Source organism: Chanos chanos, chromosome 6, assembly GCF_902362185.1.
Source record: "Chanos chanos chromosome 6, fChaCha1.1, whole genome shotgun sequence".
Taxonomy (NCBI): Eukaryota; Metazoa; Chordata; class Actinopteri; order Gonorynchiformes; family Chanidae; genus Chanos; species Chanos chanos.
The window spans coordinates 42,911,008-42,937,549 of record NC_044500.1 but is presented as its reverse complement, the minus strand read 5'-3'; the positions used below and the strand labels follow the sequence as shown (position 1 = coordinate 42,937,549).

Below are 26,542 nucleotides of genomic sequence, written 5' to 3'. Positions count from 1 at the left end.
ACTCAAACCACTGTCAGTCAACAAAGTATAAATCAACAAAGCATAAATCTTGTTGGAGCTGTGTTGGCAAACACTACTCTGGCCCTTCATCATATGCTGTTATTTCTTTATTCAACACGGATTCAGATTTGTTTGGCTCAGCAGAAGAGCATGTAAGACTGTTCACACTGAGGTAAAATGTCTCCATCAGCTGATATATGATCTGACTTAGAAGAAAGTCTGTTACAACAAACGAATCTTGATTGATGAAGCCAGCCTAAAGAAAATTATATCACTGTTTCTTACTCAATATGTAAACTTACCAAGATCATAAACATTCTCAGAATGGAACCATCTGACAGCATAATAATCCAGAATGACCCGCGTATTCATTTTAATAGCGCTAGTCTGAACTGTAGAGAAGAACGTAGGAACAAAAGTGATATAAGTAACTATGACGTAATATGGCACTTTTGTGTTAGTCTAAAAGGTAAACTTACTTTCTTTTCAACTTCCCTTAATTTATTCTCAAATAGTTTAATGCATATGGTGTATGTTTATTTTAATGTGTGAGGTCCATAACCATATATGACCTCAAAAAATTGGGTGTTAGGACACATGTAGCCAAGCACGAGCCTGTGTGGTCTAGCCCCCCCCCCCACGCAGGAACCATACAGAGGCAGCAAGCACTGTGTCTTTACCTCCTCCTCTTCTTTAATAACTACAGCGAAGGAGAGAGCGAGAGAGTGAAAAGAAGAAGAATGGGGAGGGGAGATATGCACTGGTTTCCAAGCGAACGCCATATGGACAGCCTACTTGGATGTTACTGTGGGCCCTAGGCTGTTCCCAGAATTCAGATGATAATGAAGCTTTGGGCCTTTGACTGGGAGCCGGGCGAAAGCTGGGAGTAGTGCTTTTGATAGCCCCCAGCAGCCTGTGGGACTGCCCACCTCTGGTGCCGGCAGCTTTTCTGGCAGAGCCAAACCACCTGTTTGATTTTCCCAGGGCTCGGTGCAGGAGAGGGAGAGCTGAGGAATGTGTCCCACTCATTCTGTCACTCTGTGTGTGTGTGTGTGTGTGTGTGTGTGTGTGTGTGTGTGTGTGTGTTTCTCATTCACTTCCTCCTCAAAGCTCCAATTTTACCCCCTCTCTCTCTCTCTCTCTCTCTCTCACACATACACACACACACACACACACACACACACACACACACACACGTATATATGGGTGTGGGGAACAATGTGTGTATATATACATATATATACATATATATTATACACACCCACACACACACATATATACATATACACCTACACTCTCACACACCCTCAACACACACACACACACACACATGCACACACTTCCCCACTACCCTATTGTTAACCCACTACAAAAACAATAACACACAGAGAGAGAGAGAGAGAAAGAAGTTAAAAATTAGGGCACCTTCTGCTGTTTTTAGAATGCCTAGTTCACACAATTGGATTCCTGGAAGTCAGGCTTCGTTGCAGTGCAGAGGGGGTGTCAGTGCTGCCCTGCCTGCTGAGACAACGTGGGAAAGGGGATAGCATCACCCAGACTGTAAGAACAGTGGCAGGAGAACAGCGTGGGTCTCTACTCGCTGAAGGAATGGGGTTGACTCGGGTGGGGCGGGGGGGTTGGGGGGGGGGGGGTGGTTGAGGGGTGCTGGTGTTTATGCGGAGGGTGCATTCCTTCACCGTGAGAATGCACAGGGAACGCACAGCGACAGATGGGACCATGCAGACATTTCCTCATTAATTCCTACAGGGTTATGACCTTAACTGGGACACTACCTGAAACATCAACTCTTAATTTACTACTGTAAATTACTACCGTATATTATGTATATTTTCTGTCAAATCAATTCCCCTCCCTTTTAAGTTATATCTCTTTTACTTTATATCTAAGCGGTATAAAGGAACAGATATAAATATAACTTAAAAAAAAAACAACTACAAGACTGTTTAATCAAAATTACTAGCATTCATTTGAGGATTGCATACATTTCTGGAAAAGATAAAAACATGACAAAGAATGGAATAACTATTTATTTTCATTTTATTTTAATTCCTTTATTCCTTCAAAAAAAAAAAAAAAGAAAAGAAAAGAAAAGAAAAGATCAGGCGTGCAGAACAATTATGATCACAGCAAGTGTAAGGTCAGGATGTGTTTGAAAGAGCCCGAGTTTCATATACGTAAGCAAAAACAGCTCTCATGCTTAACCTGATTCTGGGCTTAGGCTTCAGGCTAAACACCTGTGTTCTGGGTGTGGAGCTGGGTGGAGTTCATCCTTGTGTGGAGCAATAGAGGAGTAGCCCTGTTGATAGTGAAATCTAATGCAAGAATGTGCCTCGCTCTCTCATTCTGGTAATGGTTTCTGCTCGTTGCTCAGGTCCAAGTATCAAGTAATGAAGCAAAAAGTGAATGTGTAAACCACTCAAGCCTGCCTCAGTGAAAAATCTGTTTGTTTATGCACACCTGTTGAGACTTGGGTTTATGATACGAAAGTCAAATACTTTCTGTCATAGCTAAAGTTACTTTGTATATTATCGTTTCTTCCAGATTCCTGTTTTTGATTACAATAGATTTCTCCTACTCCTGTTTTTGATTATAATAGATTTCCCCCCCTGAGCCTAGAGGCTTATTGACTTTAATATGGATTCTAATATCGATATAAATACACTGAGACACTGAAAGAGACTCCAAAGGCATGCCTCAGTTCCTGGTCAAGTGCTTTAAGAGGCTGATACCACCAGAGAGGGAGAGCCAAAAAAAAAAACAAAAACAAAACCTCAAAACAAGAGAGCAGATTACACACAAGCCATAATCAACACAAAGGTACTAGGAATGTCTGTTCAGTGTCAATGCTGGGATTCATTTGTTAAAGCTCTTCGAAGAGCACCATTCTCAGGCGACTGGAACAATGCACTTTGAGGAACAGGACGGCTTCCCTCTTTGGTCAAGCTGCCACTGGGAAGCTGATTTGAGGAATTAATCTTTGGATGGAACTCCAGAGGAGAGATTCAGTTCAGCCCTGGTATTGTCCCCTTTCCCTTACCACTTTGAATGGGTCTTTGTGAAGGCCACAGCTGCCACCAAACACAACACAACCATCTTTAGGGTTGAACCTTAACTCTGTGTGTTGTGCTGACTTGGCGCCTCTGTGCAGCTGCAGGAATGTATGGAGTGTATGCAGGTCAGATGACCATCAATTCATCACACACACACACACAAACACATTTTAATCTAAAGGTTGGGGCCAAAGATTTTCTTCTCAGCTGCCCAGTGAAATCAACAGGAGTTTGAGGATCCCACAGTGTGTTAAATACAGACTTAGAAAAAGGCCTTCGTGTAGTCTAGGCTTGTCTACCCTCTATAACCCTTCCCACTGGTGGTGACAGCTGTCCAGCAGCAGAGGAGACTTCCCTCCAAAAACAAACCATTATCCCAGCTGTGAGGGACTGATCTGGTCTTCTCAACACATCCCACAAGCCCTCTGGTCCCTTATGTCCCTAACAGAAAAATCAGGAAAAAGAAGGGATGTATATATATTATGAAACCTTTCTGTGCTCGGTAAAGCATTCCGTTACAACGTCAAAACATGACACGGGATCACGGTCACATTTGCAGTTTTACTGGGATTATATTAGATAAGATGCTTTAATATATTTCTGATATTTAAATATACATTATATTTGTATGAATCAATGTGTTTAAAGTTTAAATCTTAATGCTTAAATGTTTAAACTTAAGGTCTGTAAACAGGTTTTTTAAACAGTTAGCGACAACCTGACAGCATAACGTTCATTCGTATACGCAAACTCTGACGCAGTGAAGAACGACCATCCGTCTGCCATCCCAACCTACAGATGAAACGCAGGCCACGCTGAAAACAGTGCCTTCTCTGGAGTTGGATCCAGCAGGAGATTAACTTTAAGAGAGGGGGGGAAATGTTGCCAAAGAGCAGAAGGAGGAAAAGAAGGGAGGGGGTGACAGGGGTAAATTCAGAGACGGAAAGGACTCCAACATTATTAGATTTGCAACAAGCTGCAACACTGTCTCTTATTGTCTGTCCTGGTACTCCAGCCCTCCCCCAGAGCTCTGTCCATGTAGCTCTTCCCATAGCTAAAGCTCTCTCTAAGCAATTGCCACTGGAGTGGAAAGTATTCCCAAGCACAATGCCTATGTTCTCAATGGGTCCTTTTGCATGCCACCGGTGCACTGTCACTAGCAGATGGAGAGCTAATTAGAAGCCATTAAAGGTCTTTGATAGTGTGTGTGGGAACCAGGCAGAGGGGGGGGTCCGGTGCTTGGACCCTGAATGCGCACACAAGCTGCTGCAAAGTGCCCACGCAGCGCCACAATGGGAGGGAGAGGCCAGTCACCAGGGGCCAAGGACCCAAATCAGGATTGTGGACCATGTGTCTTATCTAAGGCATCAACTGTTACTAGCATCTGCAAATCCAAATAATACATACAGTAATACATAATCTAACAATGAGAGTCAAGCCCGCAACAATAAATAAATAAATAGTAAAACCGATCACAAAGAGGTGAAATTCAGAGCAAGCAAGTGAGAATGTATGTAAGAATTGAGATGCATTAGAAGCTTCCATGTCGGAATAAATAAATAAATAAGTAAGTCACCGGTCATTTCGTATTATTTTCTCTATATTTATTATATTCATACTTCAGTTATGCATTCATGAAAATTCTGTATTTTGTTTTACTGGGAGCCCCTGACTTACCATCAGTTATCAGTTAGATAAATCTACCAAATGTTCATCCAAATAAAGCATTAAATGACACATTTACTAAATCCGTCCCACTGCTTCCTGTGGAATTCCAGCCCTGTGTACATTATAGTGCTGTAATTTGTTGATGACACATGAGTAAGGCACGCCGCTCTGACATCAGACAGGATGTGATTCCCAAGGGATAGTGATCACAGTCTAGCGTTCCCACGATAATGGACACATCAGCAGCCTCTACTTAAACTATTCAATCACAGCACTGGTTTTTATACGATCATACTGCCCAAACAAATGCCTACTGTTTGCTCACCCTCCCTCTTGTCTCTTACAAGGGAAATTCAGCCCAAGAGCATTTTAACACATGATCACATATACAGTGTTCCTTTACTCTGGTTAAAAAAATACAAACTCATGAGAGAGGTTATGACCGAATTCAAAAAAAAAAAAAAAAAAAACACCAACAATTGAATGTGGATGTGAAAAGAAAGTTACAAAAATGTCTATGTATATGTTCAAGTTCTTTTTTTTTTCTTTTTCTGTAAACTGCTGTTTTTTCGATCATTTTTCCAATGACATTTAGTAATGCTGCAATATATGGGGCAGAACAGGTTAGATAGGTAGATATAGACAGTTGACTTTATTAATCCCCGGGGGGGACATTAGATCGTCATAGCAGCCAGATACGTTAAAATACAAATGACAACAGGTACATGAACACAGGCTAAAATGAATAAGCAGGTTATGCCCCATCTTCTCTCTGTCTCTCTCTCTCTCTCTCTCCCCCTCAGTCTCTCACTCTCCTCTGCCCTTGCCTTGATGTGCTGTAAACAAGCTTAAAAGGGCCCAGCTGTGTGGAGTTATTGTTGGTGTCAGTAGGAAGTGCTGATAGCTTTTGCAGCTGAACAAAAGCTGGATGAGCGAGTGGAGGGGCGCTCCAGACACCATGGCTCCAGCCTAGATTCTCTCCCACAATCCCTACTCTGCACTCCCATTGTTCTACTTTCTCCTCCTCCTTTCCAGCCCTCCCTGAATCCCTGTCAGCTGTGACCTAGGACCGGGCTGCAAGTTTCATTTTCTCTTAACTGCTCCAACCAGTAATAATAACACTTAACGGTATGAGTAGAAAATTATTTTACAACTCGTTATGTGCCTTATGAGATGACAGCATGCAGTAGTATTTAGCCATGTTCAAAAGATTATGATTTTCCTAATTCTCAAAATTTTGTTTCATATGAGCTTGTTACCGACTGTAAACATGATTAAGCAATAATTTAACGCTAATCGGAGGCATTCACAGAACAGTTTAATTAAAAAAAAATTCTTAATACAACGCGGAAAATTCCAAAGTAGAATTTAGTAGCCTACAGCTCTAATATTGTATTTGCCGTTGTGTGACGTTTTTTGTTTTTATTGTACGAAAAAAAAAATCTGAAAACTTTTGCCGTAAAAGTATCCCATGCAACTGAATGTAACACGATTTTTCTAATGAGCTGTTTTAAGGGCATCTGAACATCTGCATCAAAAGACGCGGTCTAACACTAATTTTAGCCTTGAGACGCTGTCTCTCCTCTTCCTACTTAAACTGTTGAAACAAACTGGTGACAATGGCCGTTTGCAGGTGCGCTGGGCGGTAATCTCATCAGAGGTTTAAAGTGATAAATGAATGATGACCACTGCAGCCAGTTTGTTCTCAGGGTATGCGCTGCGCAGGTGAATGGGCAGGCAGGAGGGGGAACTAGCCCGTTGTTTGTAGTTACCATAGAGACCGCCCGTGCGGCGCCAGGCTGACAGGCGTCAGTGCTCGGATGAATGGGTGACGTCACGGGGCTGGCGCCTGCCAGTCTGCTCCGGCTTGTTTGGACAATCTGGAGGAAGATTCAGAACAGAGCAATGCAATTTCTGCATGTGCGCTCAAAAGCGAACACACACACGGCGAGCATGTGAAAGAATTTCTAGCACCGACTCCTGGTTTTTAGAACGATTCAAGATATCTTTGCACAAGAAAATGCCTATTTAAAGGCAGAGATAAAGGCGAAATAGTTGGGAAAACAATTTAAAACGTGCAACTGCTATGGTTTCGAATCAAATTCAGCATACTCTCACATTGCTAAATCTGTTACGTTCTCACACTGAGTACACTTCATCAATCGCCATTACAATACTGAGATAGTAATAAAAGATAGATGCATCAAAATATTTTATTTCAGCGTCGGACAGTATTCTTTATATAAAAGAGAATGCTTCACATTACACAATAACATGTTACATGAAACAGAACCAGTTCATCTTTCACCTTCACTTAAGATAAATAACCCAGTGAATTACGAATCATGCTTTGATGATATGCGTAGACACCGTATTTCAAATCTATTCAGAAGGAAAGGTATGTCAAAGGCAATGCCCGTTGCCGTGCTATCCTTGAAGTTAAGGCAAACACCCCCCCACCCTTAGGCGCTCTCTACACCTGCAGAATCCCTAAACTATGGACAGCTGGATTTCCACATATCATCCGTAAAAGACACACATTTGTTTCCATTTGTTACACCATCCCCCAAACAGATTGTAAATTTGATAACCAGTGTTGCGGTCCCATTGGCTCAACGTAGGGCTTTGGACCGCCCCTCGCTTTCGAACGCTGACATGTTATTGGTAGTCCTCTGCAAGCACGAGCGTGTTGGTAACGCCCAAAGTGTAGGAAACCAGATATATTAATGACGGTTTCTCCACAACACATGTTGTGAACTGTCACAGCACATCAGGACTCTTAAGAGAAGACGAAGTCTCGAGTTTCTCTCTTGAACTCAGAAAGCTTCTGGCGAACTATTTTTTTTTTCTACATCGTGATTCCTTAACCTTCAGTTGAGTCAGAATGAAAGTTGTCGGACCTACCTGTGCGCTCAAGAACAAGGGAGGAGAGGACGTCGTACGATGTCTCTCTGATCAAAGCCTAACCATCTCCAAGTGTAAAATCCCACTTTTGGATGAGCAGATGAGCATGTTCTTGCAGGACATGAACAGCTGCTACAGCAAACTTAAGGAGCTGGTGCCTACATTACCCACGAACAAAAAGGCGAGCAAGGTCGAAATCCTGCAGCACGTTATTGACTACATCTGGGATCTGCAGGTTGAACTGGATGAGCCAGGGAAGAAAACCCAGCATCCAACGAACAGTGCGCCTCGTACTCCCCTCACCACTCTAAACGCAGAGCTTGCTAGCATCACTGTTGAGGTAAATATCATAATGCATGTTATCACAATATTTGCGTGTTTTGTTTTTATTATGGACCGTATCTTCATAATCCATTTGAGATATTACGTTCAGTAACGTCATTTTGGTCGTTAAGCTGTATGTTTATGCTTGAGAACTGAACTGTTGGCTGCTTTAAATGATCCAGTCGTATTAACGTCTATCTATTCGTTTTCATTACAGAATGGCTGTTCGGATGATCGCATCATGTGCCGTTAAAAGTTGAAGTTCCAGGCCCTCGAGCCGTCAACAGCAAGCGAGCATAACGAAGAACGAACAAGGTTCAAGGGAATGTTGTATTGTACAAGTCACCCAGAGAAACCTTGAACTAATGTAGGGAAATTTTTTAAGTCCCAAGTAGCGGAGGAGACTTTCGACTGTGACCCAGAAAACATGAGGACATTCCTAAACCAAATTTAACTGTAATCCCTCTGCTTGTGGTTACGGGATGAAAACTCGTAGACTATAGGCCACCTACATCAATCAATTCAGTCCCCCGGGCAACTTAAGTTTTGTTTTTTTTTTCTAAGAGGTCATTATGTTTCTCCTATGTTTTGTATTATGCCATACTTGTAGAAAAGTTTATTTTGTTATAAATGTCAATTTCTCAGATTACTGAGCGAAAGAATGTATTGTATATTACAATGACATACAATGTGAACATCATATTGTTTTTTTACAATGTCTTTAATTTGTGTTTTTTATTAAAACAAGAAATTTATTGGTACTTTGGACTGTTTCCTTTGTGTGTGTGAGAGAAAAGACCCCAAGAGTGTTTAAATGCCCAGTTACCATGACTCCACGCAAACATTTTAAACTGTCATTAAATAAGTGGTATTTGGTAGTTCAGATGTTAATGTTGGGGGGGGGGGGATCAATTGCTTTCTGAACAGTGCTTAAAATTCATAGTTATTGTTAATCTGTCAGGTTTTGTACAAACTAGCAGCTTGACTTAGCTTCCAAACTAGACTTGAAGAGTAGCAGAATTGAAATTTGTCAAAAACCATAGCCTACAAATTTGTATAGCCTTGTTCCCCTTTGGAAGTAGTGATAATCCTTTAATATGGTTATCAGTTAAATTAACTTATTAGTTGGCACTAAAATTAATTTTATAAGTTGTGTGCCAGGCTAATTTTTAATTTGCCCGGTAAGAATTTTCTTTTAACAACTGTAAACTACAAAGTAGATGGCCTACAGCATTTAGATTATCAAAACGAAAGTAATTTAAAACCATTAAGGATTGTTTCCACCTACAAAATCCCATGGGAATCTCTCTTGAAAACGCAGGCCAATTACGTTATTAATCTATTTTATTTTTAGAAACATCGGGCCTAGGACAGGCACCGCAAGGGTTAAATCTGTTCTCTGTAAAGGCAGTTCTTTATAAGATTTATTCCGTCTCCCTGGTGCAATGTTTTTCCCATTTCCCTGCGGTGCGATGCGCACAGCTGCAGCGGTCTCGTTGTGAGGCACGGCCAGTGTGTGATTGTGTTTGTGTGATAGCTTTGTGCCAAGGGCAGGGAAGGGCGGCTGGGCCCAGACTGAGCGGCGCCGCGGCACACCTGGGGAAGTTCAGGTTAAATAGCTCCACATTCCTCAGCACACAGCTGATTGAAACATTAACAAACAGTAATCCACAAGCTAGGCTGCAGATGGGCTGGGACCAGAGCCAAGAAACTCTTGCTCCCTCTGTATAGTTTCTCACATATTACAGCCCTTTAAACAAAAAAGAAAAAAAAAAAAAAAAAGCATTTAGTACCAGGAGTACACCAAATGTACTTTGGCTTGTGTACTGTCTGCTCTTGTTCCAGCATAATGACGCATTAACCAAGAAATAAATAACGAAGTAAATTAATATACAACGTTAACGACAAATATATATATATATATATATATATATATATATGACTGTCATTAAAACAAAGGGTCTACTTTTCTATAGTATAATTCTGACAGTGATCTTTTTTTAGGTTTTGCCCCAGGACTTATAAGCCACTTTATGCTTCTCTCTTTATGCATTTATCGTAATATGATGCCTGAAACGGTTTACAGCTTTATGTAATCCTAAACAAATACAAGCTTTGTTAAACAAATGGCAGATGATGTTACTGATTTTTTTTCCCTTCGAGCAAAGAAGAAACAAAAATATTTAGCAACTTAAATTTAAACAATTTAAAATCTCAGAAACGTGTCGAGAAGTTCCTGTGAAATTAAGCGAGTGTAAGAGTTCAAAATGTAATTACAGTGAGTGTGGACTGTGTCTGTCAAAACCGACCAAAATGTGGTCGTCTGGCGCCACACTGTGGTCACATTTTAGAAGTGAGAGACCAACTATTTCCATTCAAAAACCCACCCAAGATGAGATAGCACAGGATGTGCAGTGTAGTTTTGATGTCCAGACTGTCCCAACCACACATCCAAGCACCGATGAAAACTCTCACAATTATTAAAGCTGGGACACAGAATATAACTAACCCTGCTGTTGTTGTCATATTCATAGCTATTGTATTTTATTTGCCATGCACTAACTTTTCGAACAATTATTTTCAATAAATGCACAAACGTGACTTTAAAACGTTTTAAATAGAAATTTTTATTTACAACAATATCAACATCAAGAGAAAGAATAAAATGCACTGCAATTTACATTTTGTAAAATGACAGCATCTTTGCCCCTTTTTCTACTTAAGTTAACATGTCCCCCGGAGACTAAAAATAGTACTGAATGACAACGCTCTGGATTCCTTGTTTTAAAATATACTTCATCACAATTCAACATATACTATCAAAATAAAACACAAAACAAGGCTGCTTCCTGAAAAAGGTTTAAGAAAAAACATTAAGAAAATGATTGATATGTTTTGACAGTACTTCAATCAACTGTTATTACTCTTTCTTAATCAGTAACATCTCTGGACGTTCAGGGCATTAAGCCTGACATTTAAGAAAACCTCCAGAACCACAAACAATACTGCTAATATATCCACTGGCCTCACAATCAAACAAGTGTACTCAGGTTTGTAATGTATATAGTACAAAATCATAAAATGTTTTAATATATTCATATGATATGTACCTTGTACTCTGCCCACACACAAAAAAAATGCTTGGATACACATTTACAGTCAATGTCAAAATTTTTTCAAAGCACTGAAAAAAACATCTTTGGATTGCGCATGTTTCTTAAAGGTAGATTCCTTAAGAAGAACCAATAATAAAATAATCAAAAGAAAACCCATAATCCACAGTAAGAGCTTATTTTTTGTTTTTGTTTGTTTGTTTTAAAAGAGAGGTTGTATTCCTTAATAAAATTACAGCTTCTATTTTCTCTCGTGATCTGGTGCAGTTCCAAGAAAACACAATGGAAATCTAAACTTGGTGGAAACCACTCCCTAAAAAGGTCCTACATACACCTGGACAAAAAGTGAGTTGATCTGGTCTTTAATTAACTTCCTCTCTTTCTTGCCCACACGCAGACACAGACACACAGAGAGAGACACACACACACACACACACACACACACACACACACACACACTTGCGACATCAACAGATACACAGGATGCTTATGATTTTTTTAAAAGAACACCAGCAACCAGAATCTCATCACTTCCCCCTCTAACCCACAAAAAACAGGTTCTTATTTTTAAAGGAAAAGTGCCTTCCAGAAAGAGTAGAAGTGACTGACTTATCACGATGAGGAAAAGACAGCGAATATGTTCTCCCTTTGACAAAAATTAAAATAAACTCAAAACCAAGCAATAAGGACCTAAAAACAAAGAAAATGAAGCCAGACCTTACATGGCAAAATCATCTGTGCAAAAAAGGTGGAGTAAAAGCGTGTATGTTACATTTATAGCATACTTACAATTCAATTCTTATTCACAGAGAAATAAAGACAATGACATGTAATACTGCAGTACCTGTTGCTTTTTTTTTTAGTTGATGATGCACCATTTGCTACCTCAGTCTAAAGCAGAGAGATGGGAGTTATTGCTCAGATCTGCATAATATTGAAATGACTGTGCTTTCAGCTCCCAAAAATTTTTTTCTTTAAAATGAGGCTTGTCCAATAGAAAAGAAAAAATCCAAACCAAACAAAAACAAAAAAAAAAAAAGGAGGAAAAAAAAAATCAAATCACTGCCATGTGCATTGAGTCTTTCATAAGGCTAGAATGAGCAAGAAATATTGCAACCTTCTTTTTTTTTTTTTTTTTTCGTGTTAGCCTTCTGATAAAGTGCAACCACAGCCTCTGGTACCATGACCATCCCGTGCCAAAGTAAAGGACATTCCCACCCCCCCACCCCTCCCCCCCCCCCCCCCCCCTCCCCCTCCCCCTGCCTGCTGAAGCCCAATACTGTTTGACAGTCACATGTTCCCAATGCAAGTCTGCCCCCTGCTGTCTCTTGGCAAGCACCACGTTTTTTCCCACTCAGTCCAGAGAGAGGAGTCAGCACTGGGAACTACAGGTAAGTCTGTTCCTCTGTTTTTGTTTTTTTTTTTTTGTTGTTGTTTTTTTTTGTTTGTTTTTTTTTGTCCTTGCGCAGTCAGGTGGCACTGGGGCTCTTACTGTGGTGGCTCACAGATTTGCTCTGAAACTCAGGGCCCTGATTGGCTTATCTGTCCTTTTTAGCCTGAGGGTTGCCAGGACACGGTCGTCTGTCTCCACTACTCGTCCACTGAGGTGGCATACTGCTTCAGCAATACTTCTGAAAGAGAATCCATAAATGCCACGATTACGTATACTGAACAAATTAGCAAAGATGAGAATTCATTTTCAAATTGTGATTCAGTAGTCTGTTAAGCGGCGTTGAATTAATCGGTCTTCAAATTTAAATTCAATTACATTTGCAAAATCACCAAATATCACTAAAAAACTGTCAAATGTCATCTGTCATAGTTATACAGATAGTTGTGTCTGTAAGCATGTAAATCAATAATCACTATTTTTTCAAACCTCTCTCTCTCTCACATACACATACACACACACACAAAAACCTCACCTGGTCAGGTCCCATTGGCATCGGGCCCATACCCATCGAATTCATGCCCATTTGTCCCTGCATCGGGGGCATTTGTCCTGCACCAGCTCCATTGACTGTACCCTGCATGGAGCCATTCATCATCATACCTCCATACTGACCAGGATTACCCTGCTGAGGAAACTGCTGCTGGGGATAGGGGCTAAAAGAATATTCAGAAAGAAGAACAAACCATTAGGATCACCTAAATATAGATTAAAAAATACAGTTCTTTCTTTTTTACAATCTCTCTTACAAATACATACACTTTACTATGTTATATAGAGTTACATAATGGCATATAGTACATCCCTCAATCAGAAATGCTTTTAATTTAGAGTGCTGGACCCACTTGTTCATCGGCATTCCTCCTGGCCCCCAGCCCTTCATTTCAGCTGACTGATACATAGGGCCACTTTGAGGATGCTGTTGCATCATGGGATTCTGAGGTCCTGCCATGCGTCCGGGCATCATGCCACTGGGGGGGCTGCTGCCTGTATCGACAAATGAAGGGTCTCCTTGCTGGTTCATTCCTGATGAAATCACACACACAAAAAAATTAAACCACCACGTTAAAAAAGGAAAAAAAAAAAAAACATTATAAGAACAGGTTGATATGAAAAGAAAGAGAGCATAGCCCACCATAGTTCCCCCCATAGGAGAAAGGCTGCTGGCCAGGTTGGTTCATAGGAGGTCCGCCCATGGAGTTGTCCATGCCGCCAGGGGCGGTGACATTTGGGGGTGGGCTGAAGCCACCTGCGGCCGCCTGCTGCTGTTGCTGCTGCACGAGCATCATCATTCTTTGCCTCCTCATCATCATCATCTCCCTATTGCGCTGAGCCAACATCTGGGCATTCAGGAAACTTGGCTGAAACAGGAGAAAGGATATATATACACTTGAATAAGACTCAGAGAGCTCGATGACGTGACCATTCATAATACTCTTGCAGATATATATTGTTACAACCGAGGACTTGCTTGAAGGCGGGACAATTTTTTAAACTCTTGACAACAGTTACGATGGAATGTCCGGTGTGACAGTTGTACACAATGGTATACTTGTCTTTAACATACTATATATACACCATGTGAGGGACATGATTGTACCTGTCCACCCATTCCAGGCTGCATGCCCGGACGAAGCCCGGGGTTTCCTCCTGGCATATTATCCATCTTCATCCCCATGGCTTGTCTAGTCTGATTCATGAACTGTAAAAAAAAAAAAAAAAAAAAAAAAAGGAAAAGAGAACATTACTTCTTAAACAACAAACTTTATGCCCTACATCATCTTGTTCATTTACTGTGTTAAATTCATTTCCCAGCATATCTGTTTAAATAAACAAGCTGAAGTTCAATTCTTGATTTATTTGAAATTAAGCGAACAATTACAAAGACAGACCAAACTGAAATCCGTTGATTTGAAATTGTGTTCCCTTTGACTTCATTTGACACAGCCTAAATGACACTTACTTGCTGTCCCTGTAGCCTCTGCTGAAGCTGTAGCCTGAGGGGCTTGGTAGCGCTCATCATACGTGGTCTCATCATGCTGGCACGTGGGTGCATGCCCCCCATGCCGGGAAAACCTCCCTGTTGGCCCATTTGGTTCATCATAGGATTAAAGCCTGCTGGAGACTGGCCCTGCATGGGACCACCCCCGTACCCTGACTGCATGCCAACAGACTGGGGTCCAGGGTAGCCCTGGCCATACATGGCTTTAGGGTCCATGCTCATGGAGGGGTCAGGCCCAGGGAAGGGGTCTGCAGGGAGTTGCTGCTGCTGCTGCTGCTGCTGCTGCTGCTCTGTATTGTGACCCTGTAGACAGATGGGTGTCAAGTTTGTGAACAATGGAATGTACACGGAATGGTACATGGAATGATCTGAATGCTGTTTTAATCAGTAGGAAATCTCAGGGCTGTGCAGTAAGACGCTTTTGAACAGCCTTAGTGAGTTTCGGTATCATATTTGCTCACAGAACTGTACTGTTGATTTTCTCTATTAACTGGAACTTTGCAATAAACCTATTACATTAAAGTGCCGGCGAGCAAATATCACAGTCTCTTTGTATACACCACATGCTGTTGATGAGGAAGATGAAAAAGCTATGAGGAAAACTGTCAATTTTGTCCCTAGCAACATTACTCAATGCATTTATATTATCCAATCATAATATCCTTGAATCATTTTCAACATTATAAATGGTGTGATCTGAGGTCTTTGTGGATCTCAGACTGAGTAATGTTGTTACCTGGCTGACAATGTCAGGGATGCCAAGTGCTCGGTCAATTTCCTCCAAGCCAATAACATCGGTGTTGTTGAGGAGAGAATCCAGTTGGTCCAGGAGCTCTCTCTCATTACTCTGCCCTTCGCTGGTAGATGGAGGAACCAGCAATTCATCCAATGGGTTTCCAAATGGAGGCCTGCACCGCAACAAAAGGGATGGTTACCATTTCATTACCAAGTTCTAAGCATTTCTTCTGTTTTCATGTGCTGGAGTAGCTCCACAATCACACTGACATGGAGAAAGCTATATAAATGTTGAACTGTGAGTTCATGGCATGATGAAAGCAAAATGTGGAGAGTATGACGAAAGCGGAACAGGACAGAAAGAGGTCACCTGTTGCTATTTGGAGGTCCTTCCATACCAATCCCACTGTCAGCCCAAGATGGAGACTGAGGTGGAGGACCCTGCCCTCGGAACGCATTCATACCCATCCCCACATCATTAGGACCTGGAGAAGCCACAATCGGCAATGTACATACATGTAAGTATTCACAAATACAACTGCATACACAGACCATACAATCTAAAGCACAAAAAAACATACAATTCACTAGTATACTCCGATGTTACATACCCATGTCCATCAGCTGTTGCTGCAGCATGGATCGAGTGGCAGGTAAACTGTTGGACCTGCTGATCATTGGGCCTCCCAACATTCCTTTGGAGTTGTGGTCCATTCCTGGGCGGCCCATGGAGGGATGGTCCATGGGACCCACAGGACTGCCACTGGAGTTGGGCATGCCCCATTCTCCCGGCCCCATCATGGGTGGCCGCTGACCAACACCCATAGTTCTGTTTGGAGCACCTAAACACAAAACAAAGAGGAGCTCTGACACATTGTTCTTGAAAACACCAATAACTTCAGGCTTTTTGAGCAACAGCCCTACTTACACAAGCATTTATGTCAGGTGAACTGGGCTAAGTTCAGAGTTTAAAAGGGTTTGTAGCACTGATAAAAGGCTAGCTGTGATACACAAAAGATAAACACCCATGTTTCAACAGAGAACTAAGAGATCAAACTAACCCATTCCCATTGGCATGTCGGAGTTCTCCTGTTTGATGTGGGAGGGACATGGGGCACTTCTCCGTCCAGTCATCCCTGGACCGCTGAGAGGCTTAGCATCCATAGACATGGCTCTCTGAAACGGCACACGTGGACCGGGCCCCATTCCCACACCCTCCCGGTCTGTAAAAAAAAAAAAAAAAAAAAAAAAAATCCCATGTATCTCCCCATAAGAATACAGACAACACAAGGATTCTTTTAGTTTGACAGGAAAGCCAAATACTACTATTAGTTCTACGGTTAAATAAAAAAAAAAAAAAACAGTTGCAGACACAACATGACCAGAAACGATTGTGTGATAATAAGCTTTGAGTGTGCTCCCCAGGGTGCCTTCTTTACAATGCCAATGTATCCAAATCATTATCATGCAGTCTCCTCTGTTCATTACTAAATTTCCTGTTTTTATTGGCGAGCTGGTCTGTGAATGAGGTACCATGTGCAGTGCTGTTGGGTCCATTGCCCTGCTTGTTGTCCCGTTCTGCTCTACCTCCCGCTCCTGAGTCGCCAAACATTCCAGAGCCGGAATCCCTGAGGCCTCCAAGAATACTCTCCAGATTATCCAGCTGGAAAGACAAATGTGGCAGTTGAGTTATATTGTGACCTCAGTCTCCTCTAATTTCCTCTAACTTGAACCAGAACTTATGCCTGAGCTACAAATCTGAAATCTTAACCATGATCTATCTTGAGGAATATTTGTGATTATTGGCGTTTCGACAGAATATCGCAAGGCACAGAATTTTTCAAACAATTACAGATGTCATTGGCCAACAAAAGGCCAACATCCTGTAAACATTTATTTCAATACCAACACATAGATTCTGCTGTTTGTGATTACTTGGCAAATTGTTTTGGTACCTCATCAGGTGGCTCCATCTTGACCTTCCCCTCCTGAGTATTAAGATTAGAGGAGGTGACCCCTGATCCTGGACCTGCAGCCCCTCTTCCTTTCAGCTCTTCCAGTTTTGGCTTGCTGTCGGCTGGCTCCTTGGAGTCATCCTTATTGAGGAGGTAGTGGAGGAGAGCATGGGTCTTCTCTTTCTTAGGGCTATGCTGCTCCAGCTTGACCTCTGAGCCTCGGGAATCAGCTCCCGTGTGTTCCTGACCCACTGGGACCTTGCCTGTGGCCTCAGCTGTGATGCGAGCCACTTCGTCTGGGGTGTTTCCATTCTGCAGCAGCTTGTGTAGGATCTTATGCTTCTCCTGAAGAGAGTGGTTAGGGTAGTGCCCACTGCAAGCGGTGGAGGACACCCCTCCGGAGCCCTGTTGGTTTGCTGCGTTGCCTGAAGAGGAAGATGAGGATACACCTGTGGATGAAGGGCTGGTCATGCAACCTCCAGGCTCCTTAGCATCTGCACCCATGGGTGTGGAGGCTCGATCAGAAGGAGGCACATTGGACCCCCCACTTCCAGCAGCTAGATTCAGCTCCTCAGGAGGGGAGGTGAGTAGCTGAAGGAGCTTCTTATGACCCTTGGTGTCTGAAAGCCGGCGACTGGGTTCAGTTCCTGCCTGGCCCTCCTTGCTGGCCTGGCTGTCAGGTTTCTCCATGGCAGTCTCTGATGCAGAGGTATGGTGATGGTGCTGCTGCTGTTGCTCTACACCACCACTGTGAGCACTAGCTGGGCTCTTGGAATCACTGTGACTGGACTTACAGACTCCAGTCTGTCCCTGGTTTGGCTGAGTGGAGTTGACGCTGGGAGAGCCGTCAGACTTGTGGGCAGGGGAGGTCAGGGTGGAAGGCAGAGAGGAGCCAACACCCTCACTGATGGCCTGCAGAGCATTGAGAGAGTCGCTGGAGAAACTACCGCCCCCTGTAGATCCAGAGGTTCCTCCAGTTCCTCCAGCACTTACAGAGCCCATTGGAGAAGGCATACCTGAGGACAATAAACAGGCAAAATAAAGTTAGCAGGGAAACAACATGCAACTGATGCTGACAAAGCACTGAAAATTTGTCATGGTACTCTCTCAACATGAAATAGTAATGCTTACCTCCAGGTGAGAAGGGGCTGGCACCCATCTTAGGACTTCCTCTTATTCTGGGTGAACCCATGATGTTCTGCTGTGAAACATTTATTCCTGGGCTTGCCTGAGAAGGGCTGTTCATACCCAGGCCATAATTGCCACCATGGAAAGGGGGCTGCTGATGTGGTTGCATACCAGGGTGGTTCATCTGGTTCATTGAATTCATCTGATTCATTGAGTTCATCTGATTCATGTGATTCATTTGGTTCATTTGATTCATCTGATTTATGTGATTCATTGAATTCATTTGATTCATCGAATTCATCTGGTTCAGATGACCCATTGAATTCATTTGATTCATCTGGTTCATCTGATTCATTGAATTCATTTGATTCATCTGGTTCATCTGATTCATTTGATTCATCTGGTTCATCGGGTGCATCGGGTTCATCTGATTCATCCTACTGCCCGCGCCGTACATAGGTCCACCTCTTGGTCCCATGTGCCCCGGCTCATTCATGCCATAGCCTCTGTTACCGCCCATACCCATCCCTCCTCCTGGCATCATATTCATTTGGGCATTGGGTTGGGCGCCACCCATACCCTGAGCCCTCATCACTGATCCTTGGTTGGGCCGATACCCATTCTGCTCTCTGAGACAGACAAGAAGGAGAAAAAAAACAGTGAGCACAGCTGAACTATATAAAAATACGAAGACATGTTGTACTAAAGCATGATACTTCATGGCAGATATTTATCTTATATGGGTTACTCAGAGTTCAGAAAACCTTTGTTTCTCAAGACTAACATCAAAAGCCTATTATACGTGTGACAACATGCTGTCACACCACAAACAGAACTCATGATCCGCTGAACAAATCCCCTTATAATTTAATTAGTGAAAATATCGGTTGAAGAAGGTTTAACAGCACAGGAGAGTCAACTAGACCCAAAACCTCTCACCTCTGAAGTAAATGGGTGGAGAGGAAAGAGTGTGGCTCATTGGTTGCAGGGTTACGGCAAAGCTCGCTCCTGGTCTGTGCCGTGACTGGCGTGCCATCTGACAGGGAGAACCGGTACAGCGGCGTCTCCGCACGTCCGTGCATGAGAGCTGGAAAGGCAAAAGATAAGAGGAAACCTTTACAACAGGAACTGATGGGTTTTTTTTTTTTTTTTTTTTTTTTAAATTAAGAGCGGTGTCGGAAGCTTGCAGAAGCAAGGCAGCGGCCGTAGACGTACCCTCGTTGTAGTGCCGTTTGTATGACCACGGCTGGCTCTCACTGCGGTGGAGGAACATCTGCATGCACCTGCGCACTAGGTCCTCCCAGCCAGGCCGCATTGTGGTGTGCAAGGAACTTTGTTGCTCAATTTCAATGAGCTTACCTGTAGACACACACACACACACACACACACACACAACACAACCATATATCTTGCTGAACGGCGCCATACTTTGTGATTAGAACATAAAAAAAATGTATGTAATGATTAAAATCTGAGTATAGGCATGTTCACAATAGCCAGCTTCCTATGCATTGTGGATAAAATATCCTGGCTCTTATTACCTGATAGTTCATGCCTTGTGCTGAATCTCTCGGTCCTCTCCACGGCTGTGACTCGCCGTGCCACGCAGATCATGCATGATTGCAAGTCTGGATCACAAAAACACACACACTCTCAGTGACTCTCAAAAGTAAACAACAATTCGTCCGACCATGACTCCTTTCAGCCTCAGAAATACGATATTTTGCCTAATCAAAGTAAATCATAGTTTAGATACACTAAGTTACATGCATGTTACAAATACAATCTCTCACAGCATTTCAGCATTTGACAACAAAGGTTTTGTCTTTAAATTTCATTATATGCAGGGGTTCAGACACCCTAGGGTTCGCGCTGGCACCCACACCAAATAATTACGGGTCTGGATCACACAGGAGATGAAACCATTTCCACAAAAACGACAGCTTAACTGTCTTTAGGATTAAGAGAACGTTTGTCAGAACACCTACCTTCCCCCTCTTCCATCATTGCACGTGGCTGAGTCAGGGCAAAGCACTGCATGGTCTCATATCTGGGCGCATTAGGCCCTTCCTCTCCCGGCCCGCGGCCGAATTTCACCAGCATGCGGCAGTTAAACGTGTGACTCTTCTGTCGAGATGTATCACCAGCCCAGGACACGCCGCTGGGTACTGTACATAAACACACACACACACACACACACACACAAACCCAAACAAACACACACAAACACAAATAGACACGTCAGACAGGCACATCTAGTTCAAAGAACTGACCAGGTGTTGTTAAATGTATTGTACTCCTTCAAAATCAGCCAATTCAAGACATCTGTTCTTAGAGAGTGGGAGAAGTCTACAAAGCTGAGGGAGAGAGGAGAGGGAGAGAGAGAGAGAGAGAGAATCTGGGTTCTCTTACCATTGCCCTTGGGCAGGTTCTTATGTAGCTCTTCACGGTCGTCCTCATGGAGGATGTTGTAGACATTAGTATTGATAAGTTCCTCCTGTTTGTACTGCAGGTACTGAGTCACATTATCTGACACAAACACAATGCTGCCCTCCCGGTTCACCACAAACAAAAAGCCGTCCAACGCCTGGCCAGAGCCCAAAAGAGAGAAAGGGGAGGGTGAGAAGGAACATATGCTAGATAGATGCTACAGATATGAACAAAAAAAATACATATTACACCTAACTACACGCAGCAGTTTTGGTGTGGACAGAACAATAATTGTCACCAAATGAATGGACTAACTATTTCAAATGAAGAGAGAAAGAAGGAACCCCCCCCCCCACCTCCCTCCCAATAAAAAAAAAAAAGAAAAAAGATACGATGTCAGTGATTGTGTGGCTGCCATATTTCTAATCTTATATTTGATCTTTATTTCGAGAAGAAACAATCACTAACACAGGCAGAAGGGTTCCTACACATTTTTTGTACTTTTGTGCCTCATAATTCACTGGATGCTTACTAATCAATGTCTGTACCACAAAACAACTGGGAATTGTTCCTGGGTCATAACCGCTAAAATTCACAAATCATACTGCCCAGAGACAAACATGATGCAATAATGGAATAACCTTTATCAGAAGGTCAATAATGAAGAGAGGCATATGTTCCACAAGTAACCTTTGACCTCTTTTGTCCCCAGACTAACCTGTAGCAGCAGAGGTCCCAGATGGTCCTTGTCAATGACCCCCTGACCCGTGGAGGACACGTCTGCCTTCTGGACATCATCATCACCACATGAGCTTTTCCCTGCACATCCACACACCCGACAATGTACATCAAACCCCACAAACCTTCGGTGTCTCACACTGCTTTCTAATACACATTCAAAGGTGAGAGGAATCTACAGATAAACTCAGGATTTGGTGATGACATTAGTGAATAATATGACGAGTCAAAGCCTTGAATCCCAGTGCAGTTAATAGTCTTATTCAACACCATGTTATTTCTATTCTGAACACCAGGTGGCGGCACTCTATGACTGCGGCTGCAAGAAATTTTGTAATATTACATATTGGGTAGGGGAAGATCCAAAGAGAAGTATATTTCACCGTCTCATTTAAGAGATGAAAAAAAGGGAATGAGATCTACTCTGGAATTCTGTAGCACATTAAGTCATAACTTGATGCAAAAATCATATTAACAATCTCTAAACTGCTGCATTAGTCAGTCATTTAAGTCGATTCATGGCATGAGTTGGAATTACATCAGTGACTTTAATGAAGCATTACTAATGAACCTCAATTAATCAAACTGATTTCAGTTCTTTTCCTGAATTCATTGTATTGAAACTGAACTGAACAAACACATTGGCTCCCACTGATTGCACTTAATGAGTCTCCAATCTACCTCAGGGCCGAAGGTGGATGGGGGTGGGAATGTGGAGAGCGAAAGGCCAATGAGAGAGAAAAGAAAAAAAAAAAAAAAAAGAGGGCTTCATTATTCACTCCCTGTAGCTATGGCAACATCTCCACACACAATAACAGACAGCTGTGTGCTCTGCCTGTCAGTACGGCGGGGACATCTTCAGAGGGAAAACAGAGACCTAAACCGACGCTCGCCCCTGCTGTCCTAACGGACAGGACAGCCCGAGGAACCGAGCTTGTACCTGCCAAAGCAGCACGAAATTCACGAGAAGTTTCAGATCAAGCACAGTTTACGGGGGCTCTTCTTGTCTTGAGCTAAGGACACACTAGTTCATTCATCACCCTGATCTTCTCATTTATAGTCAGTTTGGATTTTCAACTGCTAACTGTTAAGGTTGACTGTGAAACAGCCTGGACAGGGTCTATTTTCTATCAACCATCATAAGGGTAAAGGAATAGATGACCACTGTGCAGGCTGTGCTGGATTTGAAGCGTGCCTACGTTCCAATCGAAACGAGAGACGACAGCGGGAAGGAACCCCATACCTTGTTCTTTGATCTGGCGAATCTGCCGAACCGTCTCTTTGAGGATGGCACATTTGTCAGGTTTGACGTTGAAGCTGTCGATGTCACTGAGGTTCGCAGAGATGAGCTCAGCTAGCTCCTCAATGTATTTGCTCTCTTGTTCTCTCCTGCGTTTATCACACCTGCGGCGAGATTAGATTGACAAGTCACACGTTGCACAGTCATATCACCATGACAGCAAACATCTATAGCAAACTACATACACACGTGAGACACTTTAAAAGATAACACAGTATTGCTGGAGTGTTATAGCAGGTACAATCAAAACACTGAATGTACTTACGAGATGGAAAAGTTTACAAAGTGAGAAACACACGCGCACACACAGTCATACACACATACAGATAAAAAAAAAAAAAAAAAAACCCTCACCCTAAGCCTGGGGTTTCACAGGTGGAGAGTTTGCGTTTCCGGTCAGAACCCAAAGGCTCTAGAGAGTTCTCACCCACTCCACTCATCTTCAACACATATCAGCACCTGCAGGGCAAACACGCACTGTTTTAAAAAGACTTATAAAAGGAAATTATGATGTACAGTGAAACTGAGAGTACTTCTTATTCTCAGAAGTCGTGTTAAAAAAAGTTTCCCAGAGACCTCTCCGCTGCATCTCTATCAGGTTTTTGATATATGAGGGCTTCAGAGACATTTATGCAAAGTGACACACAGATGCTTCAGGGGGGATAATGTTCCATTGCCCGATTCCCTTCATTTTAACACTTCCACACTTACGTTTAAAATCAATATTTTGAGTGTTGAGTGCTGGGAGGGGCAAAAGGGGCTTATAGTTTTGGAATGCACTCTGTATGGGGTTTTAGCGTTCCCAAATCCAGCTAGGCATGTGAGCAATTCTACCGCGCCTTGATCAGAGGAGGCTGTGTGTGAAGGGGGACTGATGATGATGATGATGATGATGACAGTGACGATCATGATGATGACGGGGTGATGCAGGGTTTCGGGGGAAAGTGGGCCATGCTGCGTTCAGGCCTCTGTGAGCTCCAGCAACACAGAGTAGGTCAATAACCCACACAAACACACACACACACACACACACAAACACACACACACACAGACAGACACACACACAGACACACACACACAAACACACACACACACAGACACACACACAGACACACACACAGACACACACACAGACAGACACACACACAGACACACACACAGACACACACACACACACAGACACACACACAGACACACACACACACACAGACACACACACACACACACACACACACAGATAAACCCAGCAAACTACTATAGCACAGGCCAAGGACCAAAGATAGGAAAGCCAGTTTCTGAGAGGTTACAGCAAACCTCTGTTAGTTTTACTATACAAAAATATCTTTCTATGTAATACAGAACATTGAGCTAACATTTACTGTGAGAGAAACCATAGATTTGCTCAGTACCATTCTCTTTATTTTTAAATTTGATCAGGAATTTCACTTATTTCAAGTAATTACACCACTTTTCTCAGCACATAGTACCTAAACATCTCCTCTCCATCCAATTGCATATCTTTTTTCCTTTTACCATGATGTAATATTCTTCTCACATACCTATTTTAATCAAACATATCATTCTTTCCTCTGTTTACCATCATTACTCCACCCACCTCGCTGCTCTCTACATCTCTTCACCCCAACAGACACACCCCCTTCTCTCTCTCTCTGTCTCTCTCTGCTGCATAACACATCTTCCTTATCTCTATATGTATATTAGCTCTCTTTCTCTAATACAGCTGCATGTATATTGTCTCTGAGAGTTCATCTTTCTCTTTCTCTCTCTCTCTCTCTTAGCTGGAGCATGCTAGTTGTCTTGCCATGTTTTTGTAGCCTGGCCTTGCCCCATGCCTGAACCCTCTCAGAGTTCACGCCAGAGGAAATCACTGAAGGCAGGCGGTGAGGTCACGCTTCTTTCCCCTTCCCGTGCAGCTCCAGCACATTGTTCCAGGAGAAGAGAGACAGGCTCCACGGCAAACACTTAAAGACACACACACGCACACACACTTCCAGCATGAATTCATCATTCCTGAGCCAAACTGTGGGACAGAGCAGACGCGTTACGCAACTCTGCCGAAAACTGCCTGCGCCGACATGCACGGTACAGAGCTTCATAAATCTCAACAACAAAACACTCCACGAGTCTCTCCCTTCTCTTTCTCTTTCGGCCCTCTCTCCTTCTTCAGTCATGCTCGACGCATCCTCACACACACTCGCTTGTGCTCTCTCTCTCTCTCTCTTTCCATCCATCCCTCCCTCCCTCCCTCCCCAACATCCCCTACTCGCTTCTTTTTTTTCTCTCTCTCTCTTCTGCACGCTCACCTTTGCAGCAGTGTAGAATGATGACATTCACAACATTTAGCTTCACATCCTGGAGGATAAACAAACAAGGTGTTGGTTTGCAGGCAAGGAGACAAAGAGCTAGTCAAGCACCCAAGGGGATTAAATTCTCTTTTCGTAAATAATGATATTATACTATAAATAACTGTAAGCATTGGTTTTTATATTAAGCCATGAATTAGCCTTGTGTTGCAGAATGAAATCATCCTTTGATGGAAATTCCTAGAAGGCGATTTGCTTTTCACAGCAACTGGATGCTATTAGTTGGTCTACGAAAACACGCATGTAGGTAAACGACTAACACAATACTTTCGACAGCTTATTGGACAAGGCAAATGTGCAACACAATGCGTAATTAACCAAGAAAATAATTTACGGAATGGATAGCTACATTTTGAAAAACTTGGCTTCAGACTTCTGTTTTATCCTGGACAACATCAGGTTTAAGGAATACATTATTCCAAGAAGAAGCTTTCACATGAACAGGCTGAATGATTACAATATGAATTATGAATGAAAACCAAGAAACAATCGAAATGTCATACTTGAGCAGGTAACTCTCGTTCATAAATGAAAGGAACATAAGTCAGTCACAAAAATGTAAACGATGAGGATTAGGTTTACTTTAAAAATAAAAACAAAACAAACAAACAAACAAACAAAAACCGTGAGATGGATGCATCTTCACACTCACCTCTGTGTAACTGAGTGCAGTCTGTCCTCAAAGCCCTATCTGCATCAAGGTCTTCATCAAGGACAGACACGGACACACAGGAAAAAAAAAAAAAAACCTGTGAGACAGACAGAGAAAGAGACCAGACATGCTTAATCATTCAGATATGCTTAATCAGAATGAGAAGAAAGAAAGAAAGCACAGATGACAGATGAATTGAAAAAGTAGAATTGGGTTTTTTTAAATTCCATCTTTTTTTTTTTTATCAGCCAAGGAGCATACCGACAGTTTCTTTAGACTTATTTCATTAACCTAACTTCAGTAAGGTGTAGCGCTTGAAACATTGGGAGAACTTCATAATGTGGTTCATAACGCATTTTAACACCGGGAGGAGGGAGGTGGGGGTGGGAGAGGTACCCTCAAAAGACAAAACAATTATTAAAATCAAATGTACAAGTATATGCTAGCAACACCATGCTATGCATAACCAGCTTGATCACAAGTGCTTGCACTAGAGTACCAGACTTCATTTCTCACAAATCGAACTTAGTTGTCAGGAATTTCTTCAGTGAGCAAATGGTTTTTTCCATGATTGTAATCCTGCTTGAGTGGAAACTCTAGTATCTAGCGCAAACAACTGATGTTCTTTCGTGCTCATTTCATAAACCAATTTATCTCTTCATATAATCTCTTCTTCTGAGGACTATTC

The 26,542-nt window shown here is 42.5% G+C and overlaps 2 protein-coding genes across 2 annotated transcripts; one reads left to right on the top strand and one right to left on the bottom strand.

Annotated features, from left to right (window-relative positions):
* Window positions 1-7,506: 7,506 nt before the first annotated feature.
* Window positions 7,507-8,728, top strand: id1 (inhibitor of DNA binding 1, HLH protein). The gene is made up of 2 exons (XM_030778722.1): window positions 7,507-7,983; window positions 8,185-8,728. Exons 1-2 carry the CDS (start codon window positions 7,624-7,626, stop codon window positions 8,218-8,220), a joined length of 396 nt encoding a protein of 131 aa, XP_030634582.1. The 5' UTR covers window positions 7,507-7,623; the 3' UTR covers window positions 8,221-8,728.
* Window positions 8,729-12,335: 3,607 nt separating this feature from the next.
* ncoa3 (nuclear receptor coactivator 3) lies at window positions 12,336-25,927 on the bottom strand. The gene is made up of 23 exons (XM_030778721.1): window positions 25,855-25,927; window positions 25,143-25,191; window positions 23,173-23,277; window positions 22,762-22,922; window positions 21,499-21,599; window positions 20,763-20,937; window positions 20,339-20,518; window positions 19,892-19,978; window positions 19,566-19,709; window positions 19,290-19,437; window positions 18,354-18,979; window positions 17,223-18,238; window positions 16,801-16,930; window positions 16,329-16,490; window positions 15,879-16,109; window positions 15,638-15,752; window positions 15,269-15,440; window positions 14,494-14,835; window positions 14,131-14,232; window positions 13,666-13,891; window positions 13,376-13,556; window positions 13,006-13,186; window positions 12,336-12,711 (listed from the first exon to the last, which is right to left on the bottom strand). The coding sequence occupies exons 3-23, from the start codon at window positions 23,256-23,258 to the stop codon at window positions 12,700-12,702; spliced, it is 4,578 nt and encodes a 1,525-aa protein (XP_030634581.1). The 5' UTR covers window positions 23,259-23,277; window positions 25,143-25,191; window positions 25,855-25,927; the 3' UTR covers window positions 12,336-12,699.
* Window positions 25,928-26,542: the final 615 nt, after the last annotated feature.

What these genes read in the sequence shown, in the direction of transcription:
- id1 (XM_030778722.1), top strand. Translation starts at nt 7,624, where the DNA reads ATGAAAGTTGTCGGACCTACCTGTGCGCTCAAGAACAAGGGAGGAGAG. An exon ending in TTGCTAGCATCACTGTTGAG is followed by an intron (nt 7,984 to 8,184) that starts GTAAATATCATA and finishes TTTTCATTACAG; the next exon opens with AATGGCTGTTCGGATGATCG.
- ncoa3 (XM_030778721.1), bottom strand. Translation starts at nt 23,258, where the DNA reads ATGAGTGGAGTGGGTGAGAACTCTCTAGAGCCTTTGGGTTCTGACCGG. An exon ending in TGTGAAACCCCAGGCTTAGG is followed by an intron (nt 22,923 to 23,172) that starts GTGAGGGTTTTT and finishes ATCTCGCCGCAG; the next exon opens with GTGTGATAAACGCAGGAGAG. An exon ending in GCAACAGCTGATGGACATGG is followed by an intron (nt 15,753 to 15,878) that starts GTATGTAACATC and finishes TGGCTTCTCCAG; the next exon opens with GTCCTAATGATGTGGGGATG.